Source organism: Macaca nemestrina, chromosome 3, assembly GCF_043159975.1.
Source record: "Macaca nemestrina isolate mMacNem1 chromosome 3, mMacNem.hap1, whole genome shotgun sequence".
Lineage (NCBI taxonomy): Eukaryota > Metazoa > Chordata > Mammalia > Primates > Cercopithecidae > Macaca > Macaca nemestrina.
Genome location: NC_092127.1, coordinates 41,633,676 through 41,654,596, shown reverse-complemented (window position 1 = coordinate 41,654,596; position 20,921 = coordinate 41,633,676). Strand labels below are relative to the sequence as shown.

The 20,921-nt window shown below is 48.4% G+C and overlaps 2 protein-coding genes across 9 annotated transcripts in view; one reads left to right on the top strand and one right to left on the bottom strand.

The window, feature by feature from the left end:
• Positions 1–9,159, top strand: part of LOC105463455 (Rho GTPase activating protein 10) — a 351,270-nt gene extending 342,111 nt beyond the window's left edge. For all 6 annotated transcript variants that reach the window (XM_071092951.1, XM_071092950.1, XM_071092949.1 and 3 more), the window contains 2 exons: positions 489–580; positions 8,376–9,159. In XM_071092951.1, the coding sequence (XP_070949052.1) occupies positions 489–580; positions 8,376–8,464 (181 nt within the window). In that variant the 3' untranslated portion in view covers positions 8,465–9,159. The remainder of the gene's footprint in view (positions 1–488; positions 581–8,375) is intronic.
• A 5,974-nt stretch (positions 9,160–15,133) lies between these two features.
• Positions 15,134–20,921, bottom strand: part of LOC105463453 (nuclear receptor subfamily 3 group C member 2) — a 365,650-nt gene continuing 359,862 nt past the window's right edge. For all 3 annotated transcript variants that reach the window (XM_011710526.3, XM_011710525.2, XM_011710529.2), the window contains exon 9: positions 15,134–17,833. In XM_011710526.3, the coding sequence (XP_011708828.2) occupies positions 17,678–17,833 (156 nt within the window). In that variant the 3' untranslated portion in view covers positions 15,134–17,677. The remainder of the gene's footprint in view (positions 17,834–20,921) is intronic.

The following is a 20,921-nucleotide window of genomic DNA, read 5'->3' as shown; positions in this document are numbered from 1 at the left end:
GAACACTCAGGCAAGAGCAACAAGCCCCTTCCAGAGCAGTGGCTGCCTGGGGTGGATCTGGGCTCGTGGTTTCCCACCTGTGGAGTGTGGGTGTGCTGCCTCATTCTGCCGGCTGGCCGTGTGTCTCCAGGTGCGTGTGCTTTTCCTAACACACCAACTGAAGTGCTTGGAAATAAACATGTCCTGTGGTTCTAACAGCGCTGAATGGTAGGAAAGGGCATCCCACCAGGTAGGGAGGAGAATTAGGTGAAGTGGTTCAGTGACAGCTCCTCAGGCTCCCTGAGGAAAGGCTTGAATTTGAAACCCATCGTTTACTTGAAAATCAAGTGCTATTCTTAGCCTCATGTTCACTTCCATGTTAATTTCTTTTTCGGGAGGAGTTGCCCTACTGGTGACATCAGTGAGATTTGGGGAAGGGGGTTGGGGGTGAGGTTTCTCTCTGTTTTCCACATTTTCATTGGTGTCTTGTGTGTTTTCTTTCTTTTCAGTGTCAGCAGTCGGAAGGCTCGAGCCGTGTATCCGTGTGAAGCAGAACACAGCTCGGAATTATCTTTTGAAATAGGAGCAATTTTTGAGGATGGTAAGTGTTAGTGGGAGCCTCGTCTATTAATCCTGTCTGCCAGATCACTAACGTCTGCAGCATGAAGGGAGCAGTCAGCGATGGTGCTGTTGTTGGGAGGGTGAGTGTCCCGCTTGATGCTTTGGACTGGGTTAAGCTGCTGTGTTCGGCTCCTAGGCCCCAATACCAGGGGCCTGTCGTCGATGGCTGGAATGCCACTGTGTTCTCCTCTTGATTATTCTCCATCTCCTCTTGCGGGTCTTCATTCAGGTCATTTCTCTCCTGACAGGAAGAAGCTAGTGTCACTTGCACTTAAAAAATATTTCTGATTTGCACACTTTTATTATATTTGTTCTCCCAGAGTTGCTAACCAAGTCCATTAAACGCTTCAGGTTTACCAACTCTGAGTCATCCGAGAATACTACTATGCTTAAACATTTTCGATTTCTATTTCCCTTACCATTTTTGTGCTTTACAGTTTTGCTGATTTGAACAGTGTGTGAGTCTCCAGATTCAGGTATTGACTTTGCATATTGAAACAAGGGTGTAGCTTTTGAGGATTTAATATTCATACACAAGCATTTAGGAGCTATGCCTGGTTGAATATTTCAAAAAGTTCTCTTATGGCTCAGTGTCTTTTTTCCCCTGCTCTTGCTTTCTTCCCTCCCCAGTCCTGCTCATTATGAAATGCATGGGTTGCTATGGAAACCGTGCTGTCATGTGTGGGCGGAGCTCCTCAGCAGAGTTCCAGGGAAGCAGTAGGAACCTGCAATGCTTGGAATGGAATGGTTGATTATCCAGAATGTTTGGGATATGTGGAATGTATCAACACGAGGCACAGTGGTGTATTGTCAGTAATGCAGCATTTGCTGACGATTGTTTTTTAGAAAGCAAGTTGCCTCATTTAGACTAGATTTCTATATGTGTGTGATATGTGCTCTTCAGAGACAGAGACTCCTGGTAGTGTCAGAAAACAAACAACAACAACAAAACCCCACATGGAACAGAATTAGACTTTGTGGAGAAATTTTGTTCTCAGAATAGAAGCAAGATCATTCCTCCATTACCATCACATACATGCAGTTTTGCCAAGAGAATGTGGAACGTAGTTGCCCTGCCCCAGTCCTGTCTCACGTCGGCACACCATATGGCTGAAGGGGAGGCTGAGATGGTAGTATTGAAACGCACTCATTTGAGAAATGTGATGAATTTTTATTTTGTGTGATTAGGTTTGTTTAGAAGACTCTGAACTCCCTCCTGCAGTATGGTTTGTGAGATAGTTACCTTGGTAGAAGTGTGTCTATTAGGATACCTTAGGCTGCAAATAACAAAAATTGACACAGCCGGTTGAATCAGCCATGAAGATGGATTAAAGTCGGGCGCAGTGGTGCACACCTGTCGTCCCAGCTTGTGCAGAGGCTGAGGCAGGAGGATCACTTGCGCCCAGGAGTTCGAGGCCAGCCTGGATAACATAGTGAGACCCCATCTCAAAAAAGAAAAATGGGTTGGGGGAGGGATTAGTTTACACCATAGTAAGTTTGGAAGTAGGGAGTTCTAATTTTAATTCATATTCTCAAAGATGTTATCAAAGACTGAAGTAGTTCCATCTCTCTGCGAAACTGTTCTCTGCTGATGGACCTGGGCCTCTGTCTGGTTTCCCTGGCGGGAGCAAGATAACTGCCACAGTTCCATGTATCATGGCCACACTGTGGTGGAAGGAGGAGTCTCATCCTTGTGTTCCTTTAAGAATGAGAAAACTTTGCCAGGATTTTCTTCGTAGTTTACCCATCCTCACATCCCAGTATGTAGAACTGAGTCACATGCTTACCCCAGATCCATCATTTGCAAGGATTTAGACCAATCAGAATCACACAGGGTATAGGACACCTCTCCTGGGCACACAGCCATGTGAATGAGGGTCAGTGCCTAAAGCCAGCGCAGATCTGCCAGTTTGGATAAAAGGGGACACGCTGGTAGGCGTCTGACCCGGGAGACTTATGTTCTCCAGGTCTAAAGTCCCGAGATGACTTGGAGTCTTCCTAAAAATTGTGCATGTACACACGTACACGTACATAGTCACACAGTGGTACCTATGTACACACACGTGCACACACACATCAGTGTCTCCGTGCGTTTTGGAGGAGGAGAGCCACTGATTGCAGGCAACGTGGATTCTGAACTCTGCAGTTATATTTTGCCTGGGCTCACAGCATGGCTTTCTTATCCTCCATGTGACCTGGAACAGGCTCCTTTGGGACTCTGTGTGGCTGATTCTTCATCCTCAGTGGCAGGGATGGCCACAACATTGATGCTGTATCAAGATAGCATTGGGGCTACTAGAAAAAGAGGGTTCTGAGTTGCTGCAGACGTATGGGAGAGAGGCTGCTGACCATGCTGCCACACTGGGTACATCGTAGTGTGCCTCAGAAGAGGCTATGTTTTGAGCCAGGTTGTGTCTCACTCACGTTCTGTGCTCTGCAGTGCTGGTGTCTAGCTCTGTCAGGACTTTGCTGGCTGGGGCACCCCGGGTGTCTCAGGAGCTCCTCATTCTGTCCCTCTCCTAAGGCTGGCTACTTGGAAAATACCTTGTGGATGTGTTGACACCCTCTCCCTACCCAGGGATGTGAGTGTCTCATTTAATGTGAGCTACTTGTCTTGCAGGTGCCCCCCCTGATTATTTTATAGCAGGGCAGATAACATAGTGGAAGGTGTTCAGAATCAACAGCATTAGGCTTACTGCTTAATAGGGACACTTCTTCAAAGGGTACAGTCGGTGTCAAGCCCTTAAGCAGAGTTTATCTGTGTGTGTGTGTTTGCGCCTCACATCTTCTGTGCATAGTTGATCTCTTAGCTAGTTAAAAGCAGGTGCTTGCCCAGAACACATCTAGTGAAGCCCCTCCTTAAACAGCTATGGGGTCTTCCGGTCTGACAACTGACACTGAGAAGACAGACCGTCAGGTCATCTGACCACAGCTTCTGTGGAGCCAGGCAGTGCTCCAAGTGGCCACTCTAGACAGCTCAGCCTGCAGGAGTGCTGCTGGGAACGCTCCCTTTCTGCAGACCAGCAATACTTAGTGTCCCTGGAATGCCCAAGACATTCTTCCTATGTTCACTTATCCATGTGGAATCTTCCAGCCTCCATAGATGCTCTTGCAGTGCCATTCCTTTTTGTACCTCATACAGGCAATAAAGGAAATCGGTTTATGGCACCCAGTGGCCTTTGGAGAAAACAGACTCGAGGTCAGAGTGACCCCCGGGCAGCCTCGTCAGTAGTTATGCGGTTTGGGATGTGTGCAGCTCTGAGAACTCCTGACCCGGAGTGTGGTTGACACAGGGGTCTTTAGCAATTGTGTGGCTCCATGACTGTCCTCATTCTTTGCTCTTACTGGGTGGGCCTAGACTTAAGTTATGAGTTCCAGTTCTAGGCAGAAGATGTGTTTCTTTAGTAGACTTACTAATGCCTAGCTGTTGCTCTGGGGCAATGCCTCCCAGCCCCTGCCCGCCCCCACCCCTCACCCCCAGGAGAGGGCTGTGTTTGTAAGGTCTCGGGGCAGTGATGTTGCTTTGATGGCCAGAGGGACTTTCCCTTTTCTCTGGGCCTGGGGAATCCTGGAAATAGGTTTTACTGGTGACCACCCGCCAGTCCTGCTGTCCTTCCAGACAGGTGTGCTCCAGTCTGATGGGCAGTGGTTGCCTCCCCAGGGGCAGGGCTGGGAGGGTGCTGAGGCAGGAGGTTTCCAGGAGCGACCCCTCGCGGCAGCAGCAGCAGCAGCAGCAGCAGCAGCAGCGGCGGGGCTGCTTTCCTGGCTGTCCCAGGCTCTTTGTCAACATCCACGTGTAGACGTGGGGGAGCAAGTGTGGCCCAAATTAATCCTTAAAAGCCTCTGGCGATTAAACTTGAAAAGTCTCAGATAGACACAGAATAATCCCTGGAAAACAATTTGGCGTTATCCTGGAAAGTTGATCGCATATAGACCCCACAGCCCAACAATTTCGTTGCCAGGTAGATTCCTAGCACAGGGGAATCTGAGAAAAAAGTATTGAGTGAAAAATAAGTTCCAGGTGACTAGACATTATGTGCTTCTGGTTAAGCTCACACATACGCAAAACAAATGGGATATTATTAGGGGTATGGACTTGTGTAAAAAAAAAATTCGGTTTTTACTTGTGTAAAAACTGAATTTTACCCATAGCCGTGATAAGATAGAGACATAGCATTCAAGCTACTGGTTGCCTCGTGGTGGGAGATAGGGCAGAGCCCAGGACGCAGCCTCCCTGTGGGTCCTGCGGCAGTTCTGAAGTTGAGTGTGGGTTCCTGGCGCTTACCATGTGCTGATGACACTTCAGTGATTTCAGTATTAGTCACACACATTGTCTATGTTATGCTGAAAACTGAGTCGGTGGAAGGGACCTGCTTCTCTCTGGTGCTACTTGGGGTCCCTGCCCCATACCTGTCTTGTTCCCTCTTGTGGTCTAAAGGCTGTGAGGACACCGTGGCTGAAGCAGAGTGAGGCTCTTGGACTGAGACCTGCAGGCACGGGGAGGGTGCGTGGGAAATGACAGACACTGAGGCCACCAAGTTCTCCACCCGTAAGAATGGAAAAGCAGAGCCCTGTTGTCCGCGTAGACACTTCTCGGGGGAGGAGCGGTGTGATAAACTAGGAGAGGAGCCCCAGATGGGTATTTTGGGGTTCGATGCTACTGAGAGAGGTCAGATCTTCAGAGAGGGAGGGAGAGCCTGCCAGCCTCATCTGCAGCTGCAGAGCCACTTTTCCTGTGCTTGGGGACACCTTGCTGTTGATCTCCAGACCCTTCTAGCCCACCCCGCCCACCGCTTGGCCAGGTCCACTTCCAAGGCTCTTGGATGTTATAGGATCCCCCATGATCACTTCTGTAAAGCAGTGACATCTCTCTCCCTACTGGCTTCTGCCTTCCAGGGAGGGGAGGGCTGGGGAGGTGGTGAATGGGGTTGTGGAGGCGTCTCTCTGGTTTGTTGGTTGGGGAGGTTTCCCCATTCAAGCCTCCTTTCACCTCCAGCGTTGTAGAACATCACCTTTTTCCTCCTCTGTTCATCCTGTCTTTTTTTTTTTTTTTTTTTTTTTGAGACGGAGTCTTGCTCTGTCGCCCGGGCTGGAGTGCAGTGGCTGGATCTCAGCTCACTGCAAGCTCCGCCTCCCAGGTTTACGCCATTCTCCTGCCTCAGCCTCCCGAGTAGCTGGGACTACAGGCGCCCGCCACCTCGCCCAGCTAGTTTTTTGTATTTTTTTAGTAGAGACGGGGTTTCACCATGTTAGTCAGGATGGTCTCGATCTCCTGACCTCGTGATCCGCCCGTCTCGGCCTCCCAAAGTGCTGGGATTACAGGCTTGAGCCATCATGCCCGGCCCATCCTGTCTTTTATTAATACTGAGTCTGTGTTTGTGCGAGTGTGTGGTATGTATAGGGGAGGAGGAGAAACAGTAAGCATGTGCAGGTGAGACTGTATTTGAGACTACCTTATTGCCTCCTCATAGCAGGTCCTGCAGGCTAAGTGCTAGTAACCCCGTGTTGCAGGTAACAGCTGAGCGAGGCCCAGGAGTTAATTTCCCAGGTGCACCCAGCTAGCCAGGAGTCTCCTCCAGGGCTCTGACTTGAGCCCTGGGCCCCTTGCCGCTCAGGCCCCCACATTGTTACAACCCTGAGGGCCTCTTTTGCATAGAATCCAAAGCTTTTCCCTGATGGTGGCTGCATAACTAGTAGCATTGCCAGCTAGGGTGTTTGGATGAAGTGAGAAGTCTCTAAAAATCCTGGTATGAAGAACAGTGTCAGGGTCAAGGTCATTGAAGGCATGAAGAAAGTGACTTGCTGCCAGATCACTTTGAGCACATCTCTTGTTTTGCTTATTCATTCATTACACAGATAATCATGTGTCTGACACTGTGCTAGGTGCCGGGTCTCATGTTATAGATGTTACATGCTCTCATAGTCTGGACTAGAAAAGAATGTTTCAGTGTATCTCTCCTATATGTACACGTATGCGTGCACACACACACACAGGACATGCAGGGCGCATAACTGGGAGCCCCAACCTGGTCTGGAGCCAGGGGAGGAGTCCTGGAAGTGGGGGGATGCTGAAGCTGCTCTTTGAAGCATGAGTAGGTGCTGTCCAGGCATAAAGGCAGGGAAGAGCATTCAGGCCCAAGGGAACAGCTCCACGGAGGCCTTGAAGCCAGAAGCTTGTTGAATTTAAGGAAAGTGCAGGTGGTTAGGGGAATGCAGACAGGCAGAATGTGTTCCTGTTCATCCAGGGGAGGGAAGAACAAACAGTTACCCTGTTGCAAAGGACAATTAGAATTGGATTGTCAGTGTCTTCCAAACTGTGGGCAGCTATACCTTAGAGGACCGTGAACTCAATTCGCTGAGTTGCAATTAGCATTCAAAGAATAATACTTTTCTACACAAATCCATGGGGAAAAAAATAATAGAATACAGAAAGGAAGGCATTGGGTGTGCACAGTGAGGGTAAGAGTGTTGCTTCATGAAACTTGTGTGTGTTATGGACGTGTATGCCTGTATTTGGTTTTTGATATGAAATTATTCTCCTGGGTTGTGATCGGAAGTCATCTTTCGAGTTGGTCTGCTGGAGTAGCCCATGCCTCCCCTTTCCTTTACGCCACGGCTGCCATGCCTGCACCTGACCATGGTTGGGGGTTTGAGCTGGGGCCTGCCCACAGCTGGGGGTTATGAAATGCTTCTGCATTGCATTTCCGAACCCTGGTGAGGAGTGCTTGGACCTGTGCCCTTTGCTCTCCAGGCTGCAGTTTCCTCGTTAAGTATCACGTGAATATTTATGAACAGTCCATTGTGCCAGGCACCGTGCCCAGATGTATAAGGCTCCGGCTGCCTTCAGGAGTTCCCCATCCAGTGTGGGAGTCAGACCAGACTGTCAGAGGAGGAGGCATCCAATCAGGTCTCTAAACAGGAGGAATTACCCGGTGAAGAGGTGGGGGAAAGGCATTCCAGGCAGAAGGCACTGCACTTGCAAAGGCCTGGAGTTGCAGTTGGGATTTCTCTGGATGATTCACTGCAGTTGACATGCATGATGTGCCAGTGGAGTGTGAAGGGCTCCTGTAGGGGCGACTGGAGCCAGGTGCCAAGGGGCCTGTGTTACAGACCAGTAAGAAGCTTGAGTTTGAGGCTGGGAGCGGTGGCTCACACCTGTAATCCCAGCACTTTGGGGGACCAAGGCAAGTGGATCAGCCGAGGTCAGTAGTTTAAGACCAGGCTGGCCAATGTGGTGAAACCCCATCTCTACTAAAAATACAAAAATTAGCCAGGCATGGTGATGCTAATCCCAGCTACTCGGGAGGCTGAGGCGGGAGAATTGCTTGAACCCGGGAGGCAGAGGTTGCCGTGAGCCGAGATAGCACCACTGCACTCCAGCCTGGGCCATAGAGCGAGACTCCCTCTCAGGAAGAAAAAACCAAAACAAAAACGCAAAAAGCTTGAGTTTGACTTTAAGCAGGGGAGGGATGTGATCAGCTCTGTATTCTAGATAGTTCACTGAGCATCTTTGTGCAGAGTGGGTTGGAAGGGACCGGACTGGAAACCGGGACACTGGTTAGGAGGCTGCTTTGGGACCGCGTAGATGAGGATTGTGGTGGCCAGTGCAGGGAGGCAGAGCCTGTCAGTGACCCTGGTGCAGACTTTGTGACCCAGCATCCCAGAAGTGGCCCCTGTTCTCTACTGGCCACTCCCTGGTTGAGCTTTTAAGTGAACACCCAGGAGGCAAGTACTTGGGGGCATTTTGTTAAGGTGATTTTTCTCTTCCTTTTCAGTACAAACCTCCAGGGAGCCTGGCTGGCTAGAGGGGACTCTGAACGGCAAGAGGGGGCTGATTCCACAGAATTACGTCAAGCTGCTGTAGCTCCTGGACGCAGAGCCCCTGCTGACCCTGGCACTTAGGGAACTGCCTGGGGGCAGAGAGCCACCTTCCTCCTCCGAGGCTCTGGGCTGCACCCACAGGTACCTCCACACTTGGGAGTTACCATCATCACAATCAGCCTTGGGGGTGGGGGGTGGGCGGGGATGGGAACACACCGCACTGAACTGTGATTGTGGATCAGGAGGGGGAATGTCAGGATTCGCAGAATGGACTTTTCATTTGTCAAGTATCGGGACTTGTGAGTTTTAATTATCCAGCATATAGAATGAGAGGGAGGGCAGCCTTCTGCCACCCGTGTCGCCCCCACTGGCAGTCACATCACCAGAGCCACCCTGGCTCCCTCTCCTCCCCGAGCACCTGCTGCTGCGATGTTAAAGGGAACTGTGCTGCTCACAGCGATAGGTCTGCAGAGCGCATGCCTGGCTCCGGCGGCCTGGCTGCGAGAGGCTGCTGCTGGTGCGGGGGAGATGGTCCCAAGCCAGAGGGAGGCAGAGAGACGTGCTTCTCCAGCCTACTCTTCCTAGACGGCCACCTGCAGGACCCCACGTCACTGCACTGGCGACGTGCACTGGCGTATTTGTAACAGGCTTCTCGGTGCTCCTCACCCGTGTGCTCTTTTCCAAACACCACCTTTTTGCCTCAAGGTCTCTGTAAATGAAATAAACTGTAATTTACTATTTGATTTGTCTGTCCTAATGTGGGGAAGTGGTTGTGGAAGTCATTGCCCTGTCTTGATTTATGAATTGGCAGCCTGCGATGGGACTCGTCTCTCTCTGCTGTTGGCGTGCTCACAGGTGGAATCTGTTAGTGGGGAGCCTGAAGTATTTGCAGTGAGGCGTGTTCCCGGGGGCAGCGGCAGCCTCTGATGTGTGCAATCCTGGAAGGGCATTCACATCTCCTCCAGTGGCTGCACAGGCCACTCCAGTGGCTGCACTACCCTGGTGCCTGCAGGACCTGGAGCAGGGCTGGGGCTTTGGCCCTGGGTGGTTGGTGTGAGCTGTCTCAGTGCCCTGGGACCAGCCCTCCTACCAGCACCATTGCACACCCTTACCCCACACCTCCCAGCATGCCTCTGCCTTCCAGGCCTCCTTGCTAATCTCCATCTGGATTAATTTCAGTGTTGAGGGAGGAGAGGGAGGCAGAGCAGACCTTCCCGGAGGAGCCTTCACCCTTGACCCTGCCCTACCCCGTGCTGATGGCCACCCCCAGCATGGGCAGGCCTTGCTCTGACGCTTCCTCATTCTCCTCCACCTCCAAGCCATGGGGTGCAACAACCTCTTGAGGAAGAGGGGACTTCCCTTGGAATGTGGGGCTTAGTTTTAGTGGCCCCAAGATTCTGAAGCCAGCCCCATGCCCCAGAGGCTGCTTTGGGGCCAGGCATGTCTTTCCACGCATCCCCATAGGAGGTTCCCGGACCTGTCGGACTTCTCTCAAGCATTTATCAAAGGACAGATGTGTCTGTTGCCTCATCCCCAGATGAACTGACTCAAGAGCTTGCCAGTTAACATCTTGGAAGTCACCTCACGTGGATGACGTGAGGATGTGGAGTTTGGGAGTCGTATGTGTATGGGGAAATGTGCTTCTTGAAAAGTATCCATATTATAAATGAAAATAAGAACAATTTCGATGCAACATAATTTAAAATAATCATGCGCCCAGTGAAGAGCATTGAGACCGCAGAGGAGCCCAGGGCCGCCCTACCACAAGCGGGCCTGAGGCCTGGGCAGGGGCTGGCTTTGCCTGGGGCTGGGGCAGCATAACCTCCAGGAGCCTGTTTTCTGAGTTGTCGTTGCTGCCCCGACTCGTTGCTTGGGATGTAGAAGGGAACTTGACTCGTGAGAAGAGGTTGCTGGCATGTTCCACTTCTGTGAGGCCCCTCTGCAGGCAAAGGCAAACCTGTGGGCAGCTAGAGCAGGCTCAGGTTAGTGTTGGGAGGGGCTTTCGGGCAGATTCCTAATTGGTCTATCCCCAGGGGCCATTAAAACTAAAACTCCCCGCACCAGGTCTTGATTGATTTGTTTGCTTGCCGGAGATTCTTATTGTTAACAGTGAGATGCACCCAACCTGCCATTCCCCTCAAAGTGCTTTTACCCCCACTTAAAGAAATCACCACCAAGTTTGGCTATCTGTGTGACCTTGGGCAAGATCAGTCACCCCCATGATTCTGTTCCAGCCTCCTAAAAATAAAACGATCCTGAGAAGTTTGGGGTTGAAATGACCTAATAGAAGCAGCGCACCCAGTATGTGGGGAGGGCTTGGCTAATAGGAACTGCTGTTCCCATTTTTCTTACTCCTATGAATAAGAACAGCAGTATCTTGCATCTTTGTCATCAGGGCCTTCCGTGTTCCTTAGATTGATGGGGTGACAAGTAGGGAAGTTCTAAAACTGTGCCCTGTGGAGGCTCCTATAGCCTTAAGAGCTGAAGACCCCTCCTGTGGCCCTCTGGGGAAGAGTGGGGTAATGCCAGAGGGGAGCAGGGGTGTTTCTGTCTGAGAATGTGACACGTGCACAGCAGTGTGGCCAGGACTGCCAAGGCCTCTGGGCAGGGAGCTTACCCCTGGACATGGCCCAGGATGTACTGAGGAGCGGGATCAGGAGGTGTTTTCTTACTTTGGTGGATTATCTTCCTTCCCCTAGAAGAGGAGTGGAGTATGTTTTGCTGTTTTAGCTGGATGGGTGCGGCTGCTCCCCAGGCTCTGCTGAGGCTGCCTGGCCTTCCCTCAGCCCTACCTTGCTCAGCTCCTGCAGCACCAACTGCAGCTGCCTAGACCAGGTCCATATCCTGTGTTCATTCAGAGGCACTTTGGTGATTTGGGGCAAAAAAGAGCACTCAGGCCATGCGTTTCTTGTTGGCACTGGGGCTGCAGGGCTTGCATCTGATGGTGCCACCCACAGGGCCTTCCCTGGTGTTCCCCACATCTGTAAAGGAGATGCCAGGTGAAAACAGAGCCAAAGGACTTGCAGGGGCTGCAACCTCACCCTCTTTCCTTTGTAGTATCAGCCACACCTGCGGTTGGGGATATGGAAGGGAAAAGCAATGGGTATCCATGCCAGAGATGGATGTCTAACTCATTCTTTCCTTATAGTGACTGCACAAGCCAGGGGACATTAGCCCATTTTATGGATGAGAAAATGGAGAAGGAGCACTTGCTTCCTCAGGTTCAATAAGCTAGTCACATGTTCTTTCTGCTGTGCCATCTTGTCCTCAGGGCCATGCTGTTATGAGTCGAATTGTTTCCCACTTTCCAAATTCATACGTTGAAGTCCTTAGCCCCCAGTCCCTCAGAATGTGACATCATTTGGAAATAGAATCTTTGCAGATGTCACTAGTTAAGCTGAGCACAGTAGGGTTGGCCCTAATCCGATATGACTGATGTCCTTAAAACAAGGGGAAATCTGGACACTGAGAGACTCGCACAGAAGAAAGATGACATGAAGAGAAACAGGGAGAAGACAGCCATCTACAAGCCAAGGGGAGAGGCCTGGAATAGACCCTTCTTCACAGCCCTCACTGAAGGAACCAACCCTGTTGACGCCTCCATCTTGGACTTCCAGCCTCCAGAACTGGGAGAAAATGCATTTCTGCTTAAGGTGCCCAGTTTGTGGTCCTTCATTACAGCAGCTCTATGAAAATAAGACAGTGGTGAAAAGTGCATGTTGCATTACAGACAAGTGTTTTGAAATCTTATTTTTGCTATTTTATATCTTGGTGACCTCTGGTAAGTTACTTGACCTTTTTATGGTTCTGTTTGTGCCTGTGAAATGGAAAGAGGAGACGCAACCTGTGGGATGTGACAGTTAAATGAGAGTGAATGTCCTGTGCTGGATGGGTGCATGGTAGGAAGTGGGGTTTAGTAAATGGAGATGACTGGCGAAGGCAAGGGGCAGGGCACTGTGGCGGTTGGGGGTCGGTTTCTGTTCCGCTTCTCATCTCTAAATCTCCACCTGCTTCCTGCCAGCATCTGTTCTGCAAAAGCCATTCCTGCTCTTGTCCTTTGCCAACGTTGCTCAGCCTCTCCCCTCCTTCCCAACACCACTCTCCACTATCCACTCCAGGCTCCTGCTCTCTTGGGCTTGCCTTTCTTCCCATTCACCTCCAGGCTGGGCATCTTCTCACCTTCTTAGGGGTTCTCCCAGTCTCTCAAAACCAGTCCCGGTGACCCCTTCCTTGGCCAGATATTTTCCACGACTTCTTGAATCTTCTTGAGCCACGTGGCTTTCCTCTGTCCACTCTGAGGATGCTAGTCCAGGAGCGTGTCCTCAAACAGCTGTCCCGCTCCTCGTTCTGCAAATGTCTTCTCAGTTGCTTCTCAGCACTCTTCCTCCTTGACTGGCCTGAGCAGTAATTTATTGCTACCTCATTTGGGCAGTTCAGCTCATTCTAACGCTGAAATCTCTAGCTGAAAGTATCTCAACCTACTGGTTAGAATACCTTGGAAAACACTATCTGAAGATCAACTTGATTGGAAAGACTTCTATTTTTGGCCCAACAAGGGACCTGCACTTTAAATTTGGGCAGTGAATGCATGGCAGCTCAGGGCTATGCATTGGTGTCTGGATTTCTTCTTCCCTGTGGAGTTTAGCAACTAAGGAAACACTGCAAGGTGGAGCAGCTCCCATGCTGGGAGCAGTAGGATCAGACCCAGCCAGGCCAGTTTTCACAGGTGCTGCCATCCACCCTCAGTCAGGCTGGCTTGGGGCATGGAGATCCATATAAACGGGTTTTTCAGACTAGGGAAAACTTGGAAACTACTGTCTTGGCAACATACATGCTGCAGCAAAATACCTGAGTAACTACTAGTGGTAGACATTTAAAAATCCCCTCCCCAAACCGTGCCCTTTTGTGGAACCCTTTCAGGCTGACTCAGGGCTTCACCTCACAACTTGCTTTGGCCAATGGGGTAGGAGCAAACTTGATTCAGTCAGAGGCATGGAAAGTGTTATATGCCTTTCCAGGGTCTCTTTTAGAGCCCTGGCTTTGCCATGAAAATAAACCCAGGCTAGCTTGCTGGAGGATGAGAGGCCACATGGAGCAGCACCACTGCAGACCAGACAGCTGCAGGCTGACCACGGAGGTACAAACAATCCCAGCTCAACCGAGCCTGGCTCAGGTCAGCACACCCCAGCCTGCTTCTCCAGCTGACTCATAGACTCATGAGAAATAGTCAATGGCGATTGATCTAAAGCGGTGGGTTTTGGGATGTTCTGTTGTACAGCAGCAGCTAACTGCCTGCCACTTGGCCCCATTGTTCACTTTGCTTTGGACAGTCTTGGTCCATGATCGGTGTTGAGATCATGCCTTACCCAGTGTTTTTTGGGAAGCTACTGTTTTATTTCCAAGAAAATTGCTACAGTAGCAACTGGCTGACTTGAAATTAAAGTGCCAGAGATACTTGTAATCAAGTCATTTTAATCTGTGTACATTTGCAGAGTTTATAAAAAATACGTTAGAGCTGATTTGTACATAAAGGGACAATGTTTTCTATTTGCTTGGGGGGAATTCAGCACACAGAAGCAAACAAGCCTCTAAATACATAGGCATCGCTGGGCATGATTGTTTTTAACTGCTCTGGCATATAGTGGCTGGCTGTCTCCGTGGCAGAGACCAGTTCTTAGCTAATGATTCCTAACTGTGGGCTGAATTCTTTTGGCCTGAGAGCTCTTCTAGAGATTGTTAGAAATAGTCACATTGACCCAAGAATGAGTCTGTTCAATTCGAAAAGGGCACCCCCTTTAGCCAAGGGTGCACATTGTAGGGGCCTCCTGCCAGCTCTGGGTGGGTTCCCAGCCCAAGGTGGCTTTTGTTTCAAGTTAGGGGCTCTCTGTGAAAAGCCCTGCTCCCTAATAGGTCAATTTTCTGAACATTTTAAATCTAAAATTGCATTTATAGTATTTTACACACCAAAAATTTGTGCTCACAACTTGCTTCCCGTGCTGTGTTCAGTGAGTATGCTGTGTTCAGAAATGGATCTGTTGTGTTTCACAAAGCTGAGTTTGTTTTACTATCTAATAAATAGTCTTCTCTTGCTGAAAGCAAAAATAATTTGAACAATCACCAGTTGAGTAACACATTAAAAATGTACTGTACTTGAATTTATCTTGTGGGAAATGTTTTCTATTTAAAATCCAGCTGGTGATTGCTTACTGCTCCTTTGTGACCCATATTAATGAGTGGAATCCAAGGGACAAGCCTGCAGAAATGTCAGAAGAATCGTGGCCAATGGGGAGCTGAGCCTCTTGATGGCACAAGGGTCCTGAGGGATGACAGGGTGAGACCATGTAGAGGAAGAACTTTGGAGTCAGACGGGGACTCCACTCACATTAGTCTCAAATTCTGCAGAATAAGTTTTCATGTGGTTGTGAAGATAAATGAGGCAATGTATATACAGGGTTTAGCAATGGCAATAGTTATCCAATGGTTACAGAGTATTTTAATGAACCAAATATCAAAAGTATTAGAAACAAGGTCTCTAATCAGTCCCCAAAGAGTAGAATTAACATGTGGCTAATATAGGACTCTTTGTAACATGGAAAACTATTGTTCTCCATCTTGGATGTAGGCAGAGTGCATACAATCAAGATTTGGGAGGGCACAAAATCCATGTGTACCTACAGACATTCAAATGAATTCACTCCAAAACAACAGGTGATTAAAGTAAAGGATTTATTGTAATCTGCTTACAGTCCTTTGCAAAGACAGACATATGTTTTTGCATAAAGATATAAATTGCTTCATTTTAAACTAATTTAGTGTTTTTTTTTTAAATTATATGAACTTTTGGTGAATTATGAACTGTACCAAACCAAGATTTTTAAGAGCAATATGGTACAAAAATAAGAGCAGACAGACAATTTGGACTGGGACAGGCATTCAACAGTGAATTTAGAATATGGCTTTGCTGTTTAATCAAGCAAAGTTACCTGGAGACACACAAAGAGCCAGTAACTTTGTTAATACAAAAAGCTGATGCAGACCATCTCCATCCCAAACCTGGTTAAGTCAGAATTCCCATTTTATAAAAACTAGTCTGAACTAAAAGCTGCTTTTGTAAGTCAGTCATTTGTTTTCTAGCAACTCCCAGTCTGCATGCTGTGTATTTATTACCTTCAAAATGTGGCTTTCATATTGCTGTGCATGTAAGTTGACTGTATTTAAAGATCTGCCTATAAATTAAATTCCTGAAATTGCAAATTATGTAAGAAAAACTCCTCCCTCTGAGTGCAGCTTTCACAGGTTTCCCCTTGCACAAGGCAGGTGTCTTTTGAAAGACAAGGTAATGTTGCCTGCATGGTGAACCCTGGAGAAAAGTGTTGATCCAATTGCTGCTTCCTCCTGGCCATGGGCTTCTCCAGCTACAGCTTTTAGATTTTGGAAAATAATATGATTTCACTGAGTAAACCTGATGATTATCATCACTTTTAAAAGATTAATTTGGCCTCTATTCAAAGTAGTTTATTTAGTGCAATCATATCGTTAGTTTCCCCAAAGATACATGTTTGTGATTTGGGGCAAGAGAAAAGCCATAAATTGCATCAGTGCCAAACAGATGATTAATGAATTAAAAATTTTAGTGCCCCTGTCTGGCTTATATGATCTGTAGTTTTTCTCCAAAACTGTTCATGTATAAAAATTATTTTTAAAACCTACCTTTTAAAAATCTAAAACCCCTCTATCTCCCGGTCTCCACGCCATTCAGACTGAACCTTGCCAAGATGGGCCGTCCCAGCGCATCCTGCCATGATCTGCGTGTTCCTGTGACTGGTTCCAGGAGTGCAGAACCCCTTTCCAAGATCAGAAGGGAACAGCTGATCTTGAACAGAGAGAGTGCATGGAATTTCTTTTTCCCACAGGAGAAAATCGTATTTTCTAAAAGGGGAGGAAAAGAGGCTCTCTGAGCCGTCGAGTTCCCAGTCTCTCTCTCTCTCCTTGAGCTGGAGGAAAAGGGGAACAAGGCAGCTTTCCTGAAGCTGCAGCACTCCCAGGACCACCTCCTCCCACGTGTGTTGTCAAATGACACCTTCCAGGAGCTGCAGACACCGCAGTGTGTCATTCCCCGATGGAGTAGGATAAAGCAGAAGCTGGAAAACGTGCTGGAGTCCCACAAATGCCCCAAGCAGGAGACCAAGAACAAAACAAAAAGTACAGAAAAAGTAGAAAGGCTTCAAGACAGACAACCGAAGAGGTTTAAGTGTGGTTATTTACAACAGAGACTGTAAAATGGTAAATTAGATATGAAGCTAAAAAAGGCACAGCTTTCCCTTTCTTAAATACACTGTAAACGGTTCATTATGCATGCAGGACATTGCACTTTACAAAAAAAAAAAAAATTACCTTGTTTAGACAAAGATAGTACTTAAATAGTCTCCAGCAAAATAGAATTCTTTCAAAAATACTTTCCCATTCATCCTATTAACCATTAAAGATTTTGTTTTTGTATGTGTCTCATTTACAAAAGATCCTTATACCTTATTTCAGGTCCTTCATAATTTATACATACAGTAATGTACAGCACAGCAAAAGACTGCAAAAAATTATTTGTAAAGCCAACACAATAGATACTAGAAATCAAACCAAGGCATTTAACATCTTATCCATTCTAATTAAATAAGAAATGGACGCTAACGAGTGTGTATACCAGTGATGCAGAAGACCGTGGACGAGCAAGGGCTCAGAGGGGGCTGCCACCCCACGCCACGAGTTCTGTTATTACACAACAGGAATCTGTATATATTTTTTAACTTTTTGTGTTTTTTAAATAACAAAAGAATATTAATGCCCCATATTGACTATACGTTTTATGTGCAAACCAAGGGTAAGCTTTAAAAAGTTCGTTAGTCCTTGAACCCTTTTAAAACAAGCAAACAATACCAGAAACTACATGGCATAGTTAAAACTTCCATCTGTGAAAATATCAAAATCAGAGTTATTGACTAGATATGGCTTTTCATCCCGAGGAGCAGGAACATGTTTCTAAGCGCTGGGGGATTGGAGGGGGGGAATCCTTCAGACTGCTCTGGTCTCGCCAAATCCATGGAAAAACAGCTTTCCCGGCTCCAAACCTCTGACATGACTTTAAACTTGAGAAACAAGTGTGAATCAACCATCACATGTTAGAAACAGGTTTTCTTGGGTCCTTCTGGGTGTGGAACAACACGGGGAAACTTAAGGCAAAGTTCTTCCGGGCAGCGGGCAGTCACTTCCGGTGGAAGTAGAGTGGCTTGGCATTCCCTGACTCCACCTTGGGCAGCTGGTCGCTGATGATCTCCACCAGCATTGCGGGGAACTCTACCTTCAGCGCATGGGACTCTCGGAAGGTGTAGAAGCAGAATTCCAGCAGGTCGCTCACCAGCTGTAACACAGACACAGGGGGCATGACACAGGGGCCTCGCTTCTGACCCTGGATCCCTCTGCATTCTGACTCTGGTGGGAACTCAAAGGACAACAGTCAGAAAGCCTCCCAGGAGACCACGTCTTCGTTAATTGAGCAGAGTCATCTGTCCTGGGAGAGGAAGAAGGGTGCTCACATCATCCATGTCATCTGCCTTTCGTTGAAAACAAATTCAGCTGAGAGCTGAATTTTGAGCACTGAATGTATCAGATGCAACAGGGACAGTGACAGAGTTAATAGTGACTGGGTCACCATACTGCACTCATCAGATTCTAATTTCTAAATGTGTGCCTACATGTGTATCTTTGTATTGGCGATGGGACTTCCCAGGGTGTAAGGTGGGCTGGTGGGAAGGGGCAGGTGCTGGCCCAGGGTCTAAGCACTGCAGATGCCCAGGAGGGTGAGGAGGAGGACAGAGCACCTCAGAGGCAGCTGTGGTGTCCCTCTAGCTGGGCCTGCCAATGGAGCTGCCGCCGGGGGAAGCTGGCACTTCCACCTGCAGCCCCGGGCCCTCTTTCCTTCCTTGTGGGGGCAGACCTCAGACTCCTCAGCGACTTCCTATTTCAGGCTGATTTTGAGACAGTGAAAAACATCAAGGACAGGTTCTGGGGTGTCCCCTAGCTCATTTTCCCTACTCTGTGGTCCAAGAACCTTTCTCAGCCCCTCCAGACCTGAACTGCTCCAGGGTGAGCCGAAGCAGGGTGGGGGTGTCGCCTCACCCAGGAAATGCAAGAAGTTGGGGAACTCCCTACACTAGCCAAGGGAAGCTGTGAGGGACTGTGCTGTAATGGTGCTTCCGGCCCAGATACTACACTTTTCAAACCAGGGTCTTCGCAACCCATAGACCAGGAGATTCCCTTGGGTGCCTATGCCACCAGGGCCCTGGGTTTCAAGCACAAAACTGGTGCCAGTTAGGGTAGACACCGAGCTAGCTGCAGGAGTTTTTTTTCATACCCCAGTGGTACCTAGAACACCAGTGAGATAGAACCATTCACTTCCCCGGAAAGGGGGCTGAAGCCAAGGAGCCAAGTGGTCTAGCTCAGTGGATCCCAGCACCACGGAGCCTAACAAGCTGAGATCCACTGGCTTGAAATTCTTGCTGCCAGCACAGCAGTCTGAAATTGACCTGGGATGCTGGAGCTTGGTGTGGGGAGGAGCATCCGCCATTACTGAGGCTTGAGTAGGTGGTTTTCCCCTCACAGTGTAAACAAAGCCACTGGGAAGTTCCAACTGGGTGGAGCACACTGCAGCTCCCCAAGGCCACTGTAGCCAGACTGCCTCTCTAGATTCCTCCTCTCTGGACAGGGCATCTCTGAAAAAAAGGCAGCAGCCCCAGTCACGGGCTTATAGAGAAAACCCCCATGTCCCTGGGACAGAGCACCTGGGGGAAGGGGTGGCTGTGGGCACAGCTTCAGCAGACTTAAACGTCCCCGCCTGAGAGCTCTGAAGAGAGCAGTGGTTCTCCCAGCACAGCACTAGAGTTCCAATAAGGGACAGACTGCCTCCTGAAGTGGGTCCCTGATCCCTGTGCCTTCTGACAAGGAGACACCTCATACAGGAGAGCTTCACCTGGCATCTGGCGGGTGCCCCTCTGGGACAGAGCCTCCAGAGTTAGGAATAGGCAGCAATCTTTGCTGTTCTGCAGCCTCTGCTGGTGATACACAGGGTCTGCAGTGGACCTCCAGCAAACTCCAGCAGACCTACAGCAGAGGGGCCTGACCGGTAGAAGGAAAACTAACAAAGGAAGAGCATCAACATCAACTAAAAGGATGTCCACACAGAAACCCCATCCGAAGGCCACCAACATCAAAGACCAAAGGGAGATAAATCCACGAAGATGGGGAGAAACCAGCGCAAAAAAGCCTAAAAATTCCAAAAACCAGAACACCTCTTCTCCTACAAAGGATCACAACTCCTCGTCAGCAAGGGAACAAAACTGGACGGAGAATGAGTTTGATGAATTGACAAAAGTAGGCTTCAGAAGGTGGATAATAACAAACTCCTCTGAGCTAAAGGAGTATGTTCTAACCCAATGCAAGGAAGCTAAGAACCTTGAAAAAAGACGAATTGTTAACCAATTTAGAGAAGAACATAAATGACCTGATGGAGCTGAAAAACACAGCCCGAGAACTTCATGAAGCATACACAATTATCAATAGCTGAACTGATCAAGCAGAAGAAAGGATATCAGAGATTTAAGATCAACTCAAAGGAATAAAGCAAGAAGAGAAGATTAGAGTGAAAAGAAACGAACAAAGCCTCCAAGAAACACCAAATCTATGCTTGATTGGTGTAACTGAAAGTGATGGGGAGAATGGAACCAAGTTGGAAAACACTCTTTAGGATATTATCCAGGAGAACTTCCCCAACCTAGCAAGGCAGCCCAACTTTCAAATTCAGGAAATACAGAGAATGCCACAAAGATACTCCTCAAGAAAAGCAACTCCAAGACATGTAATTCTCAGATTCACCAAGGTTGAAATGAAGGAAAAAATATTAAAGGAAGCCAGAGAGAAAGGTCGGGTTACCCACAAAGGGAAGCCCATCACAGTAACAGCAGATCTCTGCAGAAACCCTACAAGCCAGAAGAGAGTCGGGGCCAATAGTCAACATTCTTAAAAGAATTTTCAACCTAGAATTTCATATCCAGCCAAACTATGCTTCATAAGTGAAGGAGAAATAAAATCCTTGATAGACAACCAAATGCTGAGAGATTCTGTCACCACCAGGCCTGCCTTACAAGAGCTCCTGAAGGGAAGCAATAGACATGGAAAGGAACAACCAGTACCAGCTACTGCAAAAACATACTAAATTGTAAAGACCATCGATTCTAGGAAGAAACTGCATCAACTAACGGGCAAAACAACCAGCTAGCATTGTAATGACAGGATTAAATTCACACATAACAATGGCCCCTTAAATGTAAACGGGCTAAATGCCCCAATTAAAAGACACAGTCTGGCAAATTCAATCAAGAGTCAAGACCCATCAGTGTGCTGTATTCAGGAGACTCATCTCATGTGCAAAGACACACAGAGGCTCAAAGAGA